This window comes from Canis aureus, chromosome 23 (assembly GCF_053574225.1).
Source record: "Canis aureus isolate CA01 chromosome 23, VMU_Caureus_v.1.0, whole genome shotgun sequence".
NCBI classification, from domain to species: Eukaryota; Metazoa; Chordata; class Mammalia; order Carnivora; family Canidae; genus Canis; species Canis aureus.
In genome coordinates this window covers 24,208,251-24,231,040 of record NC_135633.1, presented here as the reverse complement: position 1 = coordinate 24,231,040, position 22,790 = coordinate 24,208,251, and the positions used below count along the sequence as shown (strand labels likewise).

At 47.6% G+C, this 22,790-nt stretch overlaps 1 protein-coding gene and 1 long non-coding RNA gene across 2 annotated transcripts; both read left to right on the top strand.

Moving 5' to 3' along the window:
- The first annotated feature begins 11,194 nt into the window (after positions 1 to 11,194).
- Positions 11,195 to 12,799, top strand: LOC144295171 (ubiquitin carboxyl-terminal hydrolase 17-like protein 6). Its single transcript, XM_077867622.1, has one exon. It carries the CDS (start codon positions 11,195 to 11,197, stop codon positions 12,797 to 12,799), a length of 1,605 nt encoding a protein of 534 aa, XP_077723748.1.
- Positions 12,800 to 20,682: 7,883 nt separating this feature from the next.
- On the top strand, positions 20,683 to 21,679 carry LOC144295452 (uncharacterized). Its single transcript, XR_013362616.1, has 3 exons — positions 20,683 to 20,779; positions 21,082 to 21,279; positions 21,435 to 21,679. It is a non-coding gene; the product is annotated as an uncharacterized LOC144295452 (long non-coding RNA).
- Positions 21,680 to 22,790: the final 1,111 nt, after the last annotated feature.

Sequence of the window (22,790 nt, the reverse complement as noted above, 5' to 3'; positions counted from 1 at the left end):
AGGGGGAAAGATGGACAAAATACGGAAAATCATCAGGAATGAAAAGAGCAATTGCTCCCTAAAAAAAGAGCCTGGTGCTACCTCTGACTCCTGAACTCTACAGGTGAGGCTGTGTCAAACTGTGGGGCTTTGACAAACACAGCACCTGGGGTTCCAGGGAGCCACTGAGGGGAGGAGGTGCAGATCCAAGCAGAGCCACTGCCTGCCAGGATCACAGCCTGTGAAGAAGGCAGAATGGGGCATGAAGCCAGCTCTGTGTCCTCTGTTGGGGGCCAAGGCTGCTCCTCCCTTCCTGAGGGGGCTGGGAAAAGGTTGTGTGGATGGAACTGGCTACAGACATGGAGATGTGACGGGGGTGGGGGTGGGCACTGACAGCCCAGACGGGAGGCATTCCAGCACATTCCAGTCTGAGGAAGAGCCCGGGTCAGGGCGACACACTGGGTGCACCGCTGTCCACAGCTCACCCAGTGGAAATGAAGGAATGGCCTGTAACACACAACAGGTAGGGTTTCAGGATGAGGACAGCCTCACACCTTCTGGGCCAAGACTCCGACAACTTCTGTAGGGTTTGCCTTGGATTAGGAGCCTAGGATCGTGGGAAGCTATTACCCATCCCTCCCCCGGAGGGACTGTCATCTTCTGGGCCTCCAGAATGAGAATACAGGTGCCCACGTGTGTGCACACAGGACCTTGTGGGCCTGGACGCAGGAACACACCAAGGAAGAACATGTGGTGGAAGGTATTTCCTGCATGTGACACCCGCCTCCAATGTCATAGATATGATGCCACAGTGGCCTGGGGACATCTGGAGGAAGCACCCGCTAGGATACTCCCTGTTCCACAGGCAAGACGCAGACCATCCCCGACAGGCACAATGGCTTCTGAGGGGTCAAAACCAGGGAAGAATGGAAAGTTGTGTCTGAACCCAGGTGTGTTTCCAGGCTGGGGCCCTGGCTGCACACAGTCCTTCCCTGGGGCCTGTGGAGAGGGGTGCGGTTGTGTCACTGTGTGCACACAGGCCATTGCCTGCAGGGAGCGGGGAGCTGTCGGCACCCCGAGTGCTGCTCCTGAAGCTTCCTCCAGGAGTGGACTCAGGTAGGGGGTTCCAGGCAGTGAGGTCACTTCCTTGACACAGAGCCCAACAGAACTTGGAACCCCTGTAACCAGGCACCCGCATTCTAGGGCAGCCCCACCTCAGGCTCACTTGGCTGGAGACATCCGCGACTGAAAGATGTTCTCTTGCTACTTTCCCACTTCTGGGGACTCTGGTTTCCAGGAACCCCAGGGATGCCGCTTGTTCACAAGGGCATCCAGTCGGAGGAAGAACCCGGGTCAGGGCGACACACAGTTCACAAGGGGCTGTAGACTTTGGCTCCACCATAAAATCCAACGCCTCAGGGCGTTTATCAAGAGGCACCATAAGGTAATACAGAGCAGCCCAGCCCAGGCCAGGCCACCTCTGCCAGCCATCCTGGGCAGCCCCATCCCCTCCTCTTCAGTTTCAGGGAAACAGGGATCTGTGGGCAGGTCACATCCAGGCTGGAGGAGGTTGCAGGGCAGCAGGTTCCCCGGTGATCCTTCAGGGTCACCCTGATGTCACGGTGGGCAGGGTGGAAACAGGATTCCTGAGGTGCCTCTTACCCAACCCAGAGTTAACCCAAGGCCTGGCAGCTGCATCCCTTTGCTCTCCTTGGGGGAGGTGTGTGCCGACTGCACTGTGGTGTGTCTGGAATGGAGTCAGCTGGCTGTGCGGCCCAGCCAAGGCAGCCAGACCGGGCGCTGAGGCCTCCTGCCGGGCTGCCGGGCACTGTCTTTACACGGAGATCCACCCAGGACATGGGGCAGGAGGGGGAGGAAGAGGTGGTCTGCCCCACCGCCTTGAGGAACTGGGAATTGCCCTGCACAGCTAACAGAGGCCAGCGCGGGCTCCAGGTGAGTGCAGGGGCTGGGGCTATCTGACACCCAGGGCTCTGATGTGGCAGGAAGACCCCGGGTCCCAGAAGCCAGCCTGCAACTCCCCTGGGCTCCCCCCTAGACACCTGCTCCCACATGAGCTGGATTCCCCTCCTCCCCAGACTTGCCCCCATGGCCCTGACCCTGCCTGGGCCAGATGCAGAGTCCCTGTGCACAGATTTGGAGGAATATCAGAATAGAGCCTTCAGGGGATGGCTGGTCGCCCAGTGGTTTAGCGCCTGCCTTCCACCCAGGCCCTGACCCTAAGAGTCCCGGTATCCAGTCCTGCCTCGGGCTCTCTGCACGGGGGCTGCTTCTGCCTCTGTCTGTGTGTCTGCCTCTCTGCTTTTGTCTCTCTGTGTCTCTCATGAATAAATAATAAATGTTTTAAAAAAGAGACACACCATGTCTCTTCGCACTCACTCTCCAGTAGTTTGCACTGTCCTATGCTTTCTCCTAACTGGTTCTCCCCGGAGACCCCATTGGCCTGAGGTCCTTCCCCACCTTCCCCAAGGCTTGAGCATGGTCCTGGTGAGTTGGGAGACTTTCTCCCAAAGGGACACGGGGCTCACTGTACTGTGTCTATTGCTCCGCAGTTAGGTTTTGAAGGAGCACATCCCTGACCCCCCTCCCGGGGTCAGGCACAGGGGCCTCGTGTGCTGCACAACATGTCAGAAGGCCAGTCGGTTCCCATAGCCATTGAGCCCTTCGCTGATGCAGGGCTCGATGCGATTCCCTTCTGTTGCCAAATTACAGGATGGCGCTCAACATCCTGTAGCCCTCACACCCTGAGCCCTCCCACCCAAGGAAAGGTCTCCCTGTTGGCACCTCAAGAGACAGACGTGTGGTCAAATTCAAGGGGTAAAGCCATTAACGCAGGGAAGTGATGTTAAAACTCAGCTGGCAGTTGGACCTGGGATGCCAACCTCTCCCACTAGATCCTTGTATTGATCCAAATTTTTTTGAAAATTTATCCTCTCAGATTATTTCTTTTTTGGATAATTTGCTTGTTTAAGAGGCAGGCAGGGAGCAAGGAGTAGGAGAGGGAGACACGGGCTCCTCAAGCACACTCTGCCCTAAGCGCAGAGCCTGCCAGGGGCACGATCTCAGGATGTTGAGGCTATGACCTGAGCCACAAGCAAGAGTCAGATGCTAAGTGACTGAGCTGCAGGCGTCTAGCCCCAGGTTCCTGCTGTGGGGAGAGAGAGTCCCTGAGATGTTTCCAAAGGAAATCCTGGCCCCTTCGGGAACATGGACCCTGTCATTTGGAACCAGTACACCACCAATGCTCAATGGAGGTCTGGCCATGAAGACCAATGAGATCTCTGTGATCCAGAGTGGGGGGATTCCTACCCTCCCAGTCTCCCTGGGGCCAGCTCCATTGTGAACAACACCCCTATCTCCGAGATGGATGGCTCCCAGTCTGCCATCAGTGCTGAAGTGGAAAAACCAGGTGCTGCCGACAGCGTCCCCAAACACCAATTCCCTCACTTCCTCGAAGAAAATAAGATTGCAGTCAGCTAAGCTCTTTGTCGAGGGAGAAATGCAGGCAGAATGACCTCTAGAACTCTACTTTTTTTTTTCCTTGTTAGAAGAACCCATCTCCTCCTGTTTTTCTTACTGATGTGCAGATGTTTAGGGTTGTGATCACAACCTCAGGCAAGTCCTACAATCAGATGTTGTTATGCTGCTTTGCAAAAAAAAAAAAAAAAAAAAAAAAAAAAAAAAAAATTAAAAAAGAGAAAAGAAATTGAAAAAAGAAAAAAACCAAAAAATACTGAAACGTATACAGGCTAGAATTTTTTTTTCTTCATTTTGGAAAGAAGCGGGTCCTGCAAAGTAGCTTTGTTACTTGCGACAAGCTGTATACATAAAACCCTTGTACAACCAAGAATAAGTATTTCCAAAGACTACCCTCCTATTTCAAGTTGGAACTTACTGAATTAAAATGGACAAGACAACTGTTAGCCTATTGGGGGAGGGGGTACTGTATACTTCCCTGGTGACTCTATGCGGGTACGTGGACAAGATCTGGCATCTGTTTAGGGCCCTGTTTCGTATGACACCCACCCACCATCTTTCCATTTTTTTTCCTGAATGTACTTTCTTTTTCTTTAAACCAAGGTTGTAGAATTACAAAATTCCTTCAACCTTGGTCCTTAGGTAGGATACCCTCAAATGGACTGGTTTAGTCCTTAGGGGGTCAATATGTGTTGCTGCTTATTTAAATAGAGTCATTCAGAGCCCCAAGAGTGGCAACGTACTCCCTATGCTTTCCAGGTGTCTCATTCGTGAGCCAGCAGGAGGGCTAGGCACCTAAACAGGGACCCTCAGGTGACTTAATTTGGTTCCCCAGTGCCTACTCGATCAAAGACCTGGGTTTTCCTTCTTGAAGAAACTCACGGAAAGGGCATATTTCTTACAGGTTCACATACTACTTTGTACAGAAAAAGTGTCCTTGGTGCAGCTTATGCCAAGTTAGTATGAAGATTGTTCTTGAGTATTGCATGAAGGCTACGATGTTCGAATGGGCAAGTCATGGGTGTGAAAGCTTTAATTTATCTACCTCATTTATTTTTTATTTTTGTAGCCATAATGTCTATTTTCCTATTTTATGACCGCTGAAGTGTTCTAATGCGCTGTCTTAAACCTGAGTTGATGTGTGGTGGGAGCAGCTGGACGTGGAAGATATTTTCATGGTTCTTTTTTTTTTTTTTTTAACTCTACTCGCCCCCCCTTTTTTGTATATGTAATGATGAAACATGCTCTGATGGTTGAACAAAGAGGGAGAAAGAAAGACCTTAATTTCCAAGTGGAGAATCACCTTCTTTGTGGAAAAGTAGATCAAGACTGTTAACAAAAGTTGGTCTGTGTTATTGCACCTGACTTTAGGATCCAAATTTTTTTGGCCACGTTGTGCCTTTCCTTCTGGAATTGTAAGTTGAGAACACAATGCTAGTACCTCCTTACACTGTGAAGTGGATATTGTTACTGAGAACACACCAGCGCTTTTTTCCCTGTTAAGCAAATCATGCCCGTGTGAATGTATGATCTGTGGAGAAACCCCTGTAGTTTTTACCTGCTGATGCTGTCGGTCTTGTTGGAGAATAAATTTTGGATGTTTTTGTTCTCCCCCCCCCCAAAAAAAAAGAAACAAAGAGCAAAATCATGTGATAATCATCTTTCTCTAATCGACTTATTTTGCTTAGCATAATAACTTCTAGTTCCAACAACATTGTGGCAAATTGTAAGATTCCACCATTTTGATGTCTGAGTAATATTCCATTATACATATATATATGAATATATATATAATGCATATATATTCCATATATTTATAATATAATGTTGCTTTCAAAACCCCTGCTCACGCTGCTTCACCTCCTGTGGAGGAATTCCAGCTCCACTCAACTGCACCCAGCAAACATCCCTTTGGGAGATACACATTTTTCTTTCTCTTCAAAAGTCTCCTGTCTATTCCTTGGGACAAAGGTCTCCCACTTTTCTACTCAGAGGCCTTTTCCTGATGCTTCCGTTATGAGTGATGGCATGATTTGTGACATTAAAAATACATGTCTCTCTCAGACATGACATCTTAAGTTCTTGAATTCAGGATATGGTTTATTCCTTACGGAGCCTAGAATATGGCCAATGGCCAATGTACATCAGCAGAGCTGGTGTTGGATAATCGACCCAGGATCACACAACTCATTAAGAGCAAAACTTGATGTGTGTGCCTGCAAGACTTGGTTCATATCCTCTTTGCTTCCCTCTCTGACAATGAGATCTTCTACCCTGGAGATGCTGAGCTTGAACACAAAGATCTTTCTCCTAGAAATGCACATTTCTGGAATCCTGTGGAAGAACTTGGAAATGATATTCTGATAGGAAAAATATTACATATAGGAGTTGTTTTAGGCAGAGGTAACTAATGGAGAAAGATTTACTTTTCAAAAATGCATGACACTGTAAAAATACCAAAGAGTGCAGAAATAAAAGATGAGGCCAGGAGAGGTGATCTCCAAAAACGTAGGTCTCCTGAGATAATCAATTACATGGAAAATAATCAAATATCAATCTTGCCCTCCTGTCCTATATTTACTTGGGAAGAGATTCCCAAGCTGCTGTTCATCAAAGGAGTTGTACCAAGTTCTGGATCTTATAAAGGCCAAAGAACGTATGGATACTCATTCTGACTTGTGTATTCCTCAGAGAAGAATAACAAATCTTCCTTCTCTTTCCTCCATAGATTCTTTATCACACTCAGATCTCTTACCAGAGGCAGACAGCTTCTGAGATGCCTCTGTTGACCCTTGAGGATGAAATAGAGGCCAATCTCTTGACCCTACAGCGAGACACTACAGAGGTCTAGCTGTAGGGTCAGATGTTCTCTTAATGAACCAACCAGTTATGGGCAACTCAGAGTACAAATTATCGGGAACTTGGTACTAAAAAAAGGAGGGGGGCAAGACACTTACAATATAAGTGTATAATATAAGAAATTATATATCTTACAGTATAAGAAAAGGTTTATGATGAAAATAAGAACTGCCTTGCAGAGAAAAAAGACCAATAAGCTATACACATTAACAGCCCTGGTCCCATAGTTGAAGCCACAAGGGGATGTCTGAAACATTTAATCTGGACTCCAACATCCAAATAGGTAGTATGTAAACAGTTATACTTAGATACATTTTATAAACAAGACTGCAATAATGAAATATGAAAACCACTATGGAAATTAATAGTTTAAGACATACCTTAAACATTAAAGAGAAATACACAGAAATGTATTAATAAAAGACTATATTCACAATAAAAATATCAACGAAACAGAATAAATACATATCCAGGACCAAAAGAATAAGTAAATGCTTGTTATCTAAAAGGAAATTTTGTAGTAGAATATCTACCAAGACAGGGTTGCTTGGCTGACTCAGTCGGTTAAGCATCAGATTCTTGACTCTTGATTTCAGCTCAGGTCATGGACTTATGGTCCTGGGATCAAGTCCCACATCAGCTCTGTGCTCAGAGGGGTGTCTGCTGGAGATTCTCTCTCCCTCTCCTTCTGCCCCTCCGTGTTTGCTTTCTCTCAAATAAACAAATCTTTAGATAATGATAATAATCCTATTAAAAGAATATCCACCAAGAAAATCAAGGAATATTCTTTTCTATTCAGGATGCACAGGCCACTTTTAAATATTATTTGCATTATATTCTCAAAAGAGAGAGAAATTGATTTTCCTCCTACCCAAGAAGGACTCAATTCAAATGTGTTTTCTCATCCTTTCCTAGGAATGCATATAGTTACAAATGAAAGCAAAGGAAGAGATTACGTGCTGTAAAGAACAAATAAGTATTATACCAATTTCTCAAAGAAATAAAATAAAGTCAATGAATTATCAGTAAGGTGCTCAAAAAAGATAATTATCTGTCAGAATTCTGAGGTTAATGAAAAGTCCTTTAAAAACAGAATTAAATACATTTTCATTTAAGAACAAACATTATGTTTTGTATAGAAAAGCATTATCTTCAGATAAATGATAGAGATCCCAGGTGCAGGAAGCCTAAAGAATCAGGAAAGGAGAAAGAAAACAAAAAGGGCAAATTTTCATGTGATTAAAAAATAAGCAAGTAGTGTATAGCAATGCTAATTTTATAAAAAGTCACATATGGCATATAAACACATACACACTAATGTTTATATATTCATATATATATAATTTATATTTAAATACATATATTTAAATAAACTAATACACTGGTATCATAGTACACAATCCATACAGGTAAAATTAGTTAAAGCCCAGAGACACATAAAATACTAGTTAATACTTGACATTAGTCTTTTGTAAGTCAAGGTTGTAAGTTTTTGTTTTTGAAGATTACTTTAAATATAAATGAATTTACTCCCCAACCTATAGACATAGAATGGCAGCATGGATTGAAAATTTTAAACAAAGCCAAAGCACTCCTACTGTCTCTGCTCCAGAATTTGCTCCTGGGTTGATTCCAAGTGAGGGAACACTCCTGGTATATCCATACCCTATACCAGTTTGTCCAGAATTTAACACTTCTTCCATATCTGGATGAGAGTGGATTTTCCTTTGGGAAGATAGCTTTGGTTTGGTTTGGTTCGGTTTGGATTTTTGTTGGCGGAGAAGCAAAAGACACGAGAGGTGACTAGAGGGGGAGAACAGGCCTGCTCAGGACTTCTTCAGCTAGCCTTTCTCACTGATCTCCCTGGGCACATGGAAGGAATCCCCTCAACTGCCCATGAAGTGCCAAATCTGCTGGAGAGCCCAGCATTAAGGCCCTTTGCTCAAGTCTGCCTGCCTCCTCAGCCCTGTGCCCTGTATACCTGCAGGTCCAAGAATCCTTAGGCTACTTCACTAGCTCCAATCCTGAGATTCCCCTGTGAGGATAGGCCTTTCTACCCTTGGACCTCTGGGATCTTCATAGGCTTCCAGAAGGTAGGGAATGTTTGTTTCCCCACCTATACATCGAGTGGCCAGAAATCAAGAGCCAGGAAGTTGGGTTTTCCTCAGAGGCCATGAGATACCAATAGGGCAGCATTAACGGGATGAGACCGGGGCCCAAGGCTCAAGGGGCCAGACTCTGACCTGGGTCACATAATGATTGCATGAATGGGAGTTACTTAGGCCTTGGGGGAGGAGAAGGATCCCACACCATGGCTTCTCTACTGACCTCTGACTTTTAAAAGCCCAGTGCGCTCATCCAGGAGCTCCTCTAACCTCCACCTACAGGCATCTGCACAGAGAGAGGGAACACCCTTAAACATGTGCTCTGGAGTGAGGAAAGAGCAGTCAGTTGTTTTTCCTAAAAAAAGAAATTCTCTCAACACGACATTGGATGTGCTTTGGTTTGGTTTTTTTGGTTTGGTTTGGTTTGATTTGGTTTTGTTTCATTTAGTTTCATTTGGTTTGGTTTCACATGGTGTTGTATTGTTTTGTTTCCATGAGCCCACATCAGAGATATGCCTGAGGATGAGAGACAGAGCGAGAAAGAGAGAGAGAGTCAGAAGGAAGCAACCAGTCCTGGGTCTCGTGTTATTGGACCATTATGTGCCCACTTGTCAAACATTGCCTCCTTGGGAAATCATGTGGAGGGTGAAAAATCTCCATGCCCAGGCCTCAGGAAGGAGGCAGCATGAACCAACATTGAAGTGGGTTTTGGGATATGTATAGAGGACAACCGTCAACTCGTCCCATTACAGACCAACGTGCAACCGAGGCCCCGTGTGGTGCTAATGGCACCCACCCTGGATGCTCAGGGATCAATGTTCCCTATGCAGTACTTCACGCAGAACCCTGGGTGTGCAGGAGATCCTCAATGTCTACGTATTCCCTGAACCGATCAAGCTGCTGTCTCCCCTCAGGTAACTAAGGCTGGAGGAATTAATGGAATTAATATAATTATAGAGAGGTTCAGAAATGCCGAGAAAAAACCCCCACAAAACAAGATCAAAAGCAAGACATGCACGCTATTCATCTGTGCTAATATTTTATTAAGGGACATAAAACACTACACACAATTCTAAATTAACACTAAAGAATAAACAAGCTGCATGGGTTAAATATTGACAATCACAGTTCCCGCAAAGCTACCAGCATTGACACAAGAAAAACCCATCTCAGGAGAAAACAATGTCCATTTGCAGAGCCCACAGCGGGTGGGCTCTATGTGTGTGTGCCTGTGTGTGTGTCTCTGAATGGAGATGTAAATCCATGCGGATTTGGTGGATACCAAAATTTCTGCACGTGAAATCATAGTGGTACATTTTAGCGTGGGAATTAACCTCAGGACTCCTATTTCCTTACTATTGGTATTTTACCAACACTTCTGCTCGATTTAGAGCTAATGGCAATGAAAATGGGGTCAAAGTTTGAGGATATTCATGATGTAACATTCATTTTGTCAATTAAAACTTCCAGTTAAAAACGGAGATATCATAAAGAGCATCCTACACAAAATTTTTTTGGACTCCGTGATTACAGAATAAATATCCTAAAACATGGTGGTGTCAAAGATGACACTTTTATTCTCTTAGTGTCCAGTGATGACAAGTGAACGTCAAGAATTCAGCAGGGCCCCAGTGTTTCTGAAGCCCAGTCACTGACCAAGGCCTGGCAAAATGCTCCTGTTGTTCTTGGCCTCTGTTTAGTAACGAAGACAAATGGACTTAGGTTTCCACCTTTCCTAAGACTTACCCAAATTCATAAACTGGAAAAGGTCATGGTCACAAGAAGGAATTAATTGTCTTGTCGACTCAAAATTTCCACAGACACTACTAATTCTGGAAGCAGAATAAACCATAATGGCATTTCCAAACCACGAGCCACCGCAGTGCCTTCCTCCCTGCATCTACAACTGCCAAAACCATAATGTGTAAAAAATGTGCAAGCCTACAACATACTCCAATTAAATCGAAAGTATATAATGGATATTGGTGTAGAATTACCTGAGGAACAGTTAAAATTAGGCATATGAAAACTGGATTTAAGATATAGACTTGCAGGAAAAGGAGTTTTAAAGGAATCTTTCCCAAAGCATAGAATCAGCCAGTGAATTTCTCTTGTTGTAGACCCGAGACACACCTAAGCAGAAAATGATATTCATCTAAACCTTCATAATCTTTGTATATTGGAATCATAGTAGAGAGAGATGAAGGTGTAGAAGCAAAGCAATGGATGCCACGTTCCCAAATAATTGGTTACAGCTACAAACATTCTGGCTGGTGAGGAGAACGTGTTCCTATGTGATATCTCAGCTCCTTTGGGAAAGTGATCTTCCCTGTCCTACAGGACTGACATCTGACACTCCTTGGCTCCCTTGCGGTTAGTCAAAGGAAAAGGACTTTCAAAAAGATTTCCTTTGAACATAGAAACTCTGAACAAATTCTGTTCAGAAAGGTGCAGGGACACTTAAAGAGGTTGAGAAGAATCTGAATGTGTTGGCTGTTTTCAGAGGCAAGATTAGGAGGTGGGCTGACCTGAATGTTCTCTATGAGAAAGGGACCACACCCAAATCCTGTAATCCAATCAAGCGATTCCAGTGGATTAGAGGATTTTGTGCCTTATCCCAGGGCCCAAAAGCCATAAAAGGTGGAGGTGAGGGTCACTATCTGCCATTTGGAAACTGGCTCAGTGAGAGAAGCATCCCTTTGTGACCTGAAGAAGCTCCTGGTTGAATTTATCTTGTGGACACTGTTTCTGCCGACATGGAGGCTGCCTACCTCCACCGCTCAGAGGAGTCTCAGTTCAACGACTCTCCCAAACCCCAATCATGCTGGTCAAAGAGAGGTGGTGCTGAAGTCCACGGAGGACCCTCTCTGCCTGAGAAGACATCCCCTGCATCAAAGACACTCTCCTCCCTGACTGATCCTTTGGCTCCCGCATCAGCAGGACGGCCTCCCACCGAGACGCCTCTGAGTTGGGAGGATCTTTCCCAGGTGGGAGCTGGGCTTCAGAACATGGGGAACACTTGCTACGTGAATGCAACCCTACAGTGTCTGACCTACACAGAGCCCCTTGCCAGCTACGTGCTGTCCCAGAAGCACGGGACAGCCTGTAGGAAGCAGACATCCTGCACGCTGTGTACTCTGCAGGCTCACATGACCCGGGTTCTCTGCCATCCTGGACGTGTGCTCCGACCCCTTCCACTCCTGCTCGCCGCCTTCCACACACACAAGCAAGAAGATGCCCATGAGTATCTCATGTTCATTCTGGATGCAATGCAGCAAGCACGCTTGCCTGAAGACAAGCCCTCAGACTCTCAGCATGCTCAGGACAGCACCCTCATCCAGCATATCTTTGGGGGGTACTGGAGGTCACAAATCCAGTGTCTCCACTGCCAAGGCATTTCCAGCACTCTGGAACCTTACCTGGACATCAGCCTGGACATCGGGGCTGCTCAGAGTGTCAGCCAAGCTTTGGAGCATTTGGTGAAGCCCGAAATGCTTGAAGGCGAAAATGCCTACCATTGTAGTAAGTGTCTAGAGAAAGTGCCTGCGTCCAAGGTGTTGACTTTGCACAGTTGTGCAAAAGTCTTCATCCTGGTCTTGAAACGATTCTCAGACTTCACAGGCAACAAAATGACTAAGGAGATGCAATATCCTGAGTGCCTTGACATGCAACACTCCCTGTCTGAGCAGAGGGCAGGACCCTTGGTTTATGTGCTCTATGCCGTGCTGGTGCATGCTGGGTGGAGTTGCCACAGTGGACGTTATTTCTGTTTCGTAAAGGCAGGAAATGGCCAGTGGCATAAAATGGATGATGCTAAGGTCAGCACCTGCGTTGTGACTTGTGCCCTTCGCCAACTTACCTATGTCCTCTTTTATATGCAGAAGACCGATATGGAAAGAGACCTTGTGAGTGGGTCAGTCGAGGGAGGAATCGCATCTCCCGAGGCAGACCCCGCGGAGGTGGGTGAGGCCTCAGGAGAGAGCACAAGGGATCCCACTGTGAACCTTGCTGAGTCGGAGGAGCACGGGGAAGAGACCTCAAGGCAACAAACCACATTAGACCAGGGGAGATGCCTCCAAGAATGCAACCGACCTAAGCCTGAACTTCATGTCAGGAGAAGAGAAATTGCTCTTCCTGAGAATGCAGTCATCCTTCAGCACTCCAAATACAGACATGAGATGCCCAAGAATCATCCTCAGCAAACCATGGACCTGCTCCACACTGCAGCTGGGATGATCCCACCTCAGGTGGCCGGGGACGTGGCCAAAGTCCCGCATGTGCCAGGGAGAGCCAGACCAACCAAGAGGACGAGCAAGAAGGGACAGAGGTCTGGGGAAGCAGTGCAGGGATGTGTCTACTAACTTTATTGCACATGGGCACGCACGCGCGGGTGCACACACAGACACACGCACACACATGGTGTCACTCACTCACCAAACCCGAACACAGTCCCACACTGGAAATATTTGGTGTTGTGTGAAATGTGTGTTCTGTATGTATGGAAGAACCATCTATCTGGGTGTGTTCATGGGCTATGGCCTTCGACTGAAACTAGAGGACACTGACATTTAAAGCGGGTTCAGGGATCCCTGGGTGGCGCAGCGGTTTAGCGCCTGCCTTTGGCCCAGGGAGCGATCCTGGAGACTCAGGATCGAATCCCACGTCGGGCTCCTGGTGGATGGAGCCTGCTTCTCCCTCTGCCTGTGTCTCTGCCTCTCTCTCTCGCTCTCTCTGTGACTATCATAAATAAATAAAAAATTAAAAAAAAAATAAAGCGGGTTCATTGTCATGATCTTATATTGGAATAGTGTGGATTCATATGGGGTCTATCCAGGAACCGGCCTCTCCTTCAGCCTTGGGGAGAGTAGGGGCAACTTGCAGGTGAGAGGCAGTGAGCAGTCAGGATTGAGAGTGGATATGATGCTGAGGACCTGGATTTGAAGTATATTCGACCCTCTCGTCATGCTCCGCACTTCCCATTGCTTATCTTCTATTTATATCGAAAGAATATTTGCCTGAACAGAAGCATGCGTGGGGCCTTGCCAGCGAAGTGTTTTGGTCATTGCTTGGAAATGGTAAGAAAGGAATTAAATACTTATTTTGGGGAGATAACTGCATCCAGCCTGATTGAATCTCATTGAATGTATTATGTTGCCTTCACTATCTCCTACATTAAGACGGCAGAGAAGGAAACTGACAGGGACTCTTATTCCAAGGGGAAATGCCCAGCCTCCCACTGAACATAAGTTTCTATGAATATTTTGCTACCGTCTGCTATGTGGCACCTCGTGCCACAGAAGAAGTGGACTCTGGATTTCAGACCATTTCAAATTCACATTTGGACCTGGGTTGATACCTCAGAAAAACAGTGCCAAGTTCACGAATCTAGCAAAATGGTTTTTGAGGTCAGGTTATAGGTGCTCTGTGTTATCATTCTATTTCTTACAGAAGTAATTGACAAATTGATTGTAGAATGAAAATTATCGCATGATAACCAAAAGCTGAGTGTGACCATAGATGTGCAGTTGTGACATCTCATCATAATGTATGTTCACTCTGTATTCAAACTTGGACATGCCACCCTTACTGGAAAGTAAGGGACAATAGGAACTGTGCAGAAGAAATCACACTTTTTTGTAGATTTTCATGTAACAAAGGCAGATTAGAGATAGAAAGTGTCAAGGTTTCTTTCATGTCTGGGAATTTTTTTTTTTTTTTTTTACAAATACAGTTTATCGTGTCATAAAGAGTGAGGGAACCTCTGTGTATGTGTTTGCTAGAGTTTCCTAAGAAGACCTGTAGGTATCCTCGTCCTCTGAAGACTGTCATAGGGAATGAGACAGCTCATGGACTGGGAGACTTGTCTTTCACAGAAGAGGACCCTCAGGAGGAGTCTGTTGGAATAAGGATATGTCCCCCTCCTGGACTGATATGGTGAACCAGCAATTCCTCCGCTGAACTAGTTGGAAATGGTCAAGTCCACAATGTGCTACGTGTTATGCTTTTGGGCGCCTACACATATACTCCCCCCACTACACAGACACTGCAGTTTTTCGTTAGGTATATATATGGGAATCTCAAAGGGTGCTTACCAATCCAGAATGTCAAGTTTGTCTTACTGAAATACATTTTCTAAAAAATGTAGGTAAATCATCCTGGCAATTTGTACATTGGTTGTAAACAGAAGTAAACAAGTTAATCTGAAACTGTTTTACAAATGTCTGAATTTCTGATTTAGAAAAAGATCCCATCCAGAGATCTGCAAATTATACCATGTTTTCTCCTAGAAGACATTTTCTGTACTTGTTGATATTATTTTTCTGAAATTGTTATGGGGAATATTGCATCTGCTTTGTTCATTTTTGATCTAAAATGTTATTAGGCAGTTGTGTGTTTTTTTTATTCTTAATAGAAGACTGCAACATATGATTTGGTATGCATGCTTTTACTCCCAGTATTTCAGATATTTGAAATAATTATTTTATTTCCAGGCTGGCTCCTCACAGAGGCTTCTTTGCCTGTTTACCCTGAGTGGAATTCCCGCAGCCACATCTAGGTCACCAGCAACCTAAATTCATAGCCTCCCTCTATGGGAATGTCTCACTCCTACTCACTGGATTAATATAGGGGAAGCACCAGGAGCCATTTAAGAGGAAATGCAATGGGACATGGGCACATTATTCTTCAGGGTCTCTTCAGTTATGAGGGCTCTGACCAGGAAGAAGTGTGTGCGAAAAATTAGGTGGGGGGAGTAGATTTGAACCAGGAGCACACCATCTCTGGCCAAGGCTAGTAGAGACACCTGGGAGGGATGACCAGGAGATGGTTGGGTAGCACATTGTGGGGACTGTGGAGGCTGGACAGTCAGCAGATGAATTCTCTGGGTAGGTGTCTGGAGGTCAATGGTCATCCTGTCCAGGTATCCATTAGTCACTTAAGGGGTTTCACTCTATCAAGATCTATTAGTCAGGAGGACAGACCGAAGAATCTGCATAGCCTCCCACAGAACAGATTCCCCAGTCCTTTCCAGGGAACCCGGAATTGCCAATCCTGGATGCAGTTCTAGGGAGACCTCCAACCTGTTTCCAGGTGACAATGAGTTGAGTCCTGGCTCCATCAACCTTTTGCAAGATGTCAGGCTGGAAATGTTTTCACAATAGGGATCTGGGCTGAAACTGGGATTTGGGGACAGCCGCAGGCTAGATTCCATGGCGGTATGTGGAGGTTTAATCTGGGAGGCCACATTGAATCAGTGGTCTGTGAGGTTGACAACGAGGGTAGGTTCCTGGCCATGGTGGGTGGATGTAAGCTGAAGGGATTACTTGACTTCCCTTCCTGAGCTTTTGTGTTGTCCAGCAGGAGAAAACAAAGTCAGGGCTTTTCACAGGAGATATCCTAGGGGGCATGTGTGTGTCGTAACAGGTTTGAGCTCATGCAGGAGACTTGTGGAAACAGCTTCTAGGGAGTTGGCTCCTCACATGGGGAATGCATTATCCCATTACCAACTGCTCTAATAGAAGATACCACAGATGGACCACATCTTACCTCTGCCTCTCCACTGTTGGTAATCAACCACAGTAAAGGCATGGAGATAGGAACAATCCATTCCACAGTTATATTATCAAAAGTGCTCATTTTACTGGGACAAGAAACCCAACCGAGTGGTGATAAGGAGACATAAAATACATTAGCCTCCTGTTACCAGAGGGCGAGATGAGGAGGTTTCAATACAGTATTTTAGTTTCTTTAGCAGAAGCCATTGCATTCACTCTTCTGGCAGTGGACAGAGCTAATCCTGTCTTTAAAATTTTTAGTGATTGTGTGATACACAATTTGGAACCCTTATGGAAACAATACACTTTGTTGCATTCGGGATTGTTCCATTTGGAGACATCTAAGTAAACCAGTTCCATGTGGTGGCTCTAGCATGTTGGGTCTCACATGCCAGGGATCATACAGAAGCAAAGAATTGAAGGAAACATGGTACCTGAAGACTCCATAAACAAGGAAGGGAACTCAGGGAGAGAATGGAATTTTAAGAAATCCCACACAGAGTAAGAGCAAGGGAGTGAAGATACTCTGGTTCATAGACGTGAGACAGTAGTGGATACGGAAAAGCCCCACTGTCAGGAAGGAATCCGATGCCAATTCCTTCCAATGTGGCTGCTTTGGCAGTTGAGGTGTTCTAGATAATGTCTGGTCAAGGGCCTTAGTGTCCTATGCTTCTTAACTGGAAATGAAAAATAATGTGAAACACGTTGGTCTCAGGAATGTGGGAGGCAGCTCAGCACCCAGCAGCATGGCTGCTGGGTAATCTCCTTGAGAATCTCTATCCCTCTATTTTTCAGCCCCCACTCTCCTGCTACTCTGTGGTTTCTCTCTGGTCTCTTCTTGTCTCAAATCTATCTATCATCTAACTATCTATCTATCTATCTATCTATCTATCTATCTATCTATCTATCATCATCTATCTATCTATCATCTATCATCTTAAACAAGAAACAAAAAATGAAACATGTTTGCATCTTTGCATCAATGTTCCCACATCCAAGTCAATTAGATCTGTGGAGTCCAGTGTTACTCAGTAATGTGGAAAAAGGCACAAGCCTACAACGTACTCCAACTGAATCAAGAGAATATAAAGGATATTGGGGTGGAATTCCCTGAGGAACAGTTAAAATGAGGCATATAAACACTGCATTTAGGATATAGACTCTTGTAGGAAACAGAGTTCGAAGGAATGTTTCCCAAAAGCATAAAACCAGCCAGAGGATTTCTCTTGTGGTGGACCCAGGCCACACCTAGGCAGATACTGGTATTCATCAAAACCTTCATAATCTTTGTAGATTGAGATCATAGTTGAGAGAGATGGAAGTGCAGAAGCAAAGCATGGACACCATATACCCCAAATAATTGGTTACAGCCTCAAAGCCTCTGACTGGTGAGGAGAAGGCGTTCCCCTGGGATACCTGAGCTCCTTTGGGAAAGAGATCTTCCCTGTTCTAGAGCACTAACGTCTAACTCTCCTTCGCTCACTTGAAGTTACTCAAGAAGAAAAAGGACATTCGTAAAGGTATCCATTCAACATGGAAACTCGGATCAAATTCTGTTCAGAAAGGTGCAGGGGCTGTTAGGGAGGTTGAGAAAGACCTGAAGGTGCTGTCTGTTGAGGGAGGCAAGATGAGGAGGTGGGCTGGCCTGATAGGTCTCTATGAGAAAGGGACCACTCCCAAATCCCTTAATCCAATCAAGTGATTAGTGCCGATTGGAAGCTTTTGCTCTTTATGATATTTCAGTTTTTAACTGAAAGTTAATTGACAAAAAGGATATTACATTATGAATAACCTCAAAGTGTGACCCCATTCTTATTGCTATTAGCTCTAAATTGAGCAGAAGTGCTGGCAAAATACAAATAGTTCAGGAACCATGAGTCCTGAGGTTCATTCCCACGCTGAAACATACCAATATAATTTCACTTGCAGAAATTTTGGTATCCACCAAATCCGCATGGACCTACATCTCCATTCACACCCAGACACACACACACACAGGCACACACACAGAGTCATAGAAATCTTTCTCATGAGGGCATCATTAGCTTCCTTGCAGCTGCTGATTGGCTCAAACCCTGCTGCAGCTAAGAGGATTAGATGGATGTCTTTCAAGTGGTTGAAACGTCACGTGACCTCGGAGCAGTATAAAAGTCTGGGAGCAACGGAAGTGGCCATTCCTCACCATCCCTCTCTCCCACGGGACACACCGTCTCCTGCAGTGGAGCCTGTCCAGGACCTTTCCCAGCATCTCCTGACAGGCGTGAGGACCACAGTTGCACTTCAGGTGAGTTTTCGGACCACTGGTCCTACCTTTCCTGAGCGAATAATGGGACAGTGAGGAAATGGTGGAGGGATTGGCCCTTCCTCCATGGGTTAAGGACTCTTTCTGGTCTAATATGTTCTAAGAGCAGGGACTGAGCCAAGGCATGGCTGTGAATGCCCAGGACACCCGGAGGTTCCAATGCCAATGGAATGGGGCCTCGAGTGTCACATTGGTGTGGGGTGGTAGACGAGCAGGGACAGAAGGCCTGTAAATGTCTCAGTGGGCACTGCAGACCTAGAGAAGACACAGGATCAGGGTGCCTGCGCAGCTCCATTGTTTCAGGGTCTGACTTGGGTCGGGTCATGATCTCAGGCTCTGGAGATGAATCCAGGCGCTCACTGGGTTTCCTGCCCAGGGAGTGTCTGCTTCTCCCTCTGTCCATACAGCTCAGGTGATCACTCTCCCTTACACACACACACACACACACACACACACACACTCTCTCTCTCTCTCTCTCTCTCTCTCTCCATAAATAACTGACTTTTTTTTCAATAGAAGAATTACCTGGTTCGCAAGGTGAAAAGAAATTCACTTCCCAAAGTTTCGATGGCAGTTAATTAGGGGCACTGCCATGAACACATGGAATGGAAGTGCTCAGATGGGCAGCTTCCCATGGAGTAGAGGGGAATGTGTTTTCCCAGTGTATCTGGACTTAACTATGGCTTCCTCTGGTGTCCCAAGGGGAATTCAGATATGAGAGAGGGAAGCCCACTTTCCCGATGCTTTTGCCTTTTGCGTGCTCCATGGTGGATCCCACTGGGCCTCAATCGGGAGAGGTCTCGTCCCTGGTTTTGTTTCCACAGGGGATTTGGAGAGACTTAATGATAGTGTCAACAAGAGTCCCTGAGCCTCCAGGGTGGGCTTCCTCAGAGCGGGGATGTGGCTTGGCCAGGAGGGTGTAGACAGGAAGGAGGAAAGAGAAGAGACAGTGGGAATTGTGTGTTTGGCACAAATGTCCTGACACTCGCTAATGCCTCCTTGGTAAGACGGTACAGGGAGGAGGCCGATGTCATGGTGAATAGGACTCACTTGTTTCTTTTGCCTCAGGCTACCCGAAACCCATCCCCGAAGCAGACTGACTTGTCCCTCCAGGACGTGGGACTGATGGCGGCGCGTCACACCCAGCTTGGGCCCGACAGACCCTTGAGAGCCCAGAAGGGCAAGAGGCCACAGACAGCAGGACTGGCCCTCAGAGTTCCCAGACCAGAGGAGGAGGATCCCAGGGTAAGTGTGGAGGCTGGCATGGGTTTTGAAGCAGGAGCTCTGCCAGGAGTCTTGAGACAGGCTAGGCTCCCAGAAGATCATGGCCCAGACTCAGTTGTCCAATGTGACATGGGCAGGAAATGCCCCAGGCTACACATTGGGACACTCAGAGGCTCTGAGCATCAGCCCCAGGGCACCATAAGATCAGATTCAGCCTTCAGATTAAGATTCCCGAATCTTAATCTTAATGATGCTTCCACCTGTCTTCAACCTGACACCTCCAATGCCTTCTCCCCTCCCCTCCCCTCCCCTCCCCTTTCCATGGGCTGTGGAGGAAGCATCCTGAGGTCTTCACTATGCTGGCACCTCACTAGCCAGATAGGATGTCCCCTGTCCTCAACCCATGTGCCACACCCTGAGGATGGCCTCCCATTGGTGTGCTTGGCAGGTTCACTGGCATTTGAATGGATGCACTGACTCCTCCCCCTTCCTCCCCCAGGTAAAGTGCAGGGACTGTGGGGCCTTTGGACACAAGGCATCAAGCACCAGATGCCCCATAAAACACTGGGGCGCAACCCTCATTCCCGTGGCCTTGGGCTCCAGGAAGCTGAAGGAGAACGTGGAGCCGTGGAGTCAGCGGGACCAGCGGCACCAGGCTGGGCTGTTGAACCAGGCTGAGAGGGAGAAAGTAGAGAGACGAAGGTGAGTAATGGGGCTTGCTGACCCGAATGCCAGGGATGAGACCGACAGACACCGTGTCTGTGCGCATGCACACTGTGTGCCCTGCAGCGTGCGGGCAGAGTCAGGAGAGGCGAGGCAGGCAGAGGAGCTCCCAGGCTAACAGGGGCCACATTTGGCTGATGGTGCTGTCCTTGCTGACTTGGTGTGGGGTTTTGTGGCTGGAGCAGTGTGCCTGCACCAGTGAATGTATGGAGCTTGGCACAATACAAGGCAAACTCTCTCATAGGCTCTGAATGAGAGAAACTGCCTGGACGACCTGGTGGGCTCACTTTAGTCAGGGTGAGGGGCAGGCGTGGGCGTCAAATGGCGGAGTAGGGAAAAGACCATGTTGGCCCAAGCCCGGAGCTGGTGTCCAGCTGGAAGACAGGGAAGGGAGTTCCTTCTCCTTTCCATGCTTTGATTTCTTGTGCAGGCAAGAAGCCGAGCAGAGGAAGGCCCTGCTCCAGAGGTTCCCCAGGAGACCCCGAGAGGGGCAGAAGCGCACCTGGAAGGAAGGCACAGAATCTTGTGACTATGTGAGGGTGAGTGTGCGCTGCTTCCCGGCTGCTGTGCTCTGTGGGGCACTCGCTGGGCTCCATTGGCCTCCTGGGGGAGGGCGGGGCTCCACTTCCACTCTGACCAGGGGCAGTTGAGTGGCCCGGTCTTTGCAACCATTTTTCCCTTGGTGCCCATGATGTTGCCTTATGCCTTGAATGTGTGCGAACAGTGGGTTTGTTGACATGTGAAGGTCATTGGCGGACACTCCTGGAACACATGCCATCCTTAGAGAAGAACAAGCCGCTGTCCTTCCTGACACATTCCCCCACTGCCCATCCCTCCTCAGGAGCTGCCACTGTGACCCTCCAGCAGCAGGACTCCTATAGCCTCGTGAGCAGAGTGGATGGAAGAGCTGGTCCAATGGAGGAAGCATCGATGTGAGGCTAAAATTTGTGTGTTCCTCCCCGATGCCAAAAGTGCATCAACAGCATCCAGTCATGCCTTTGTTCCGGACCAGCCCTGGAGCCGGATTCCCTACTTGTAGGTCAACAGATCCCATCTCTTTCTTTCCCTGTTCTGGGGGAGGGGGTGGTTCAGAAGGTCTTAGGCATTTGTTGGTTTCTTTCTTTCCTGAATGTTCCTTTTGCCTTGGTGCCGAGGCCACACTCATGGTGTCCCGTGTGTTCTCTTTTCCCACAGCGTCCACACATGCCGATGCCCGTCTACACCACCAGGAGGCCTTCTATCCCTGAGCCTTCCCTGCCGACGGAAGCACGTACTGAGAACCCTGACGTGCGTGTCCGGTCCCATTCCACATCTCCTCTCAGTAGCCCTAAAGTCAGCCTCAGCCCACCTAGTGGACCTCCTGGTGTCCAGGAAATGCCGGTTGCTGACACACCTCAGCCGGCACGCCAACCCTGTGTCAGGGCTGATAGCCTGGTTGTGCAGCAGAGAGCCAAGAGGCCCTTCCCAGTCTCCCTCGAAGATCCCCAGGCTGGCACCAAGGTCCATGGGCTGAGACACACCCAGGCACCACCCAAGTATCCTGAGGAGAACACCTGTCCCGCTGTCAGCAACGCATTGGCAGACAATTCCCAAATGGCCCTCCAGACTCCAGGCAAGAACTGTGCCCAGATGCCCCTAGACAGGACCCAGAACCCCCGAAAGAAAGCGCGATGGAGCCCCACCCAGCACACCCCCAGGAGCATCCAGGGAGCCCACCTGGGGATTTCGGGGAGTCTATGTCCTCCAGGAAGCATATGTGCACGTGGATGCACAGCCGTGCCCCCGCAGACCCGGAAGACACCTGCCCTCCTGCCAAGCAGGGGCACCCGGCCCACACCTGCCACACCTCACCTGGAAACGCTGCGGCCGTGCACCGTGTCCCCACAGCCGCCCTCTGTGCTGGCCCCCACTCAGCCCCTGAGAATGGTCTTCACCAGATTGGACAGAAGCTGCTGGAGCTCCAGGTTCCTAGCAGCTCCCTCATTCCTTCCTCCCGAGAAGCCAGGCCCTGCTCAGGGCCTTCCTGCCACCCAGATGTCGGATGGAGCCTGTGACTATGTCCCCTGGAGTATCCTCCACGATGACCTACAGGTGTCCTCATCCTCAGAAGACACTGAGAGCGAATGAGCCAGCTCCTGGCCTCGGACACTTGTCCTCCACCCCACTGCACCCTGACGGGGTGTCTGTGGACCTGAGGACGTGGTCCACTCCTGGACTGATGTGGGGATTCGGCGCTTGCTCAGCCGCATTGCATGGAATATTTCAGGCCCACAGGGTCCTGCCTTTCATGTTTCTGGGGGCCGTGCTCAGATGCCCACCCCTCAACAGACACACTGTACTGTTCTTTAGGGAAATCCATGGGCTGTGGCAAAGGCTAGTCTTCCCTGTGGAATGTCAAGTTGTTCTTCTGGAAATACATTATCTGTGAAATGGAGGGAGATTTGAGTGAGCACTTGTCACTCCAATGGAAATAAAATCTAAGATGTTAAGCTCTCTTTGGTTTACGCATGTCTGCATTGGGGGATTCAGCATGGCGTACCCACTGTGTGC

Bases quoted from the DNA above. Each gene is read 5' to 3' on its own strand.
- LOC144295171 (XM_077867622.1), top strand. From the start codon at position 11,195: ATGGAGGCTGCCTACCTCCACCGCTCAGAGGAGTCTCAGTTCAACGAC.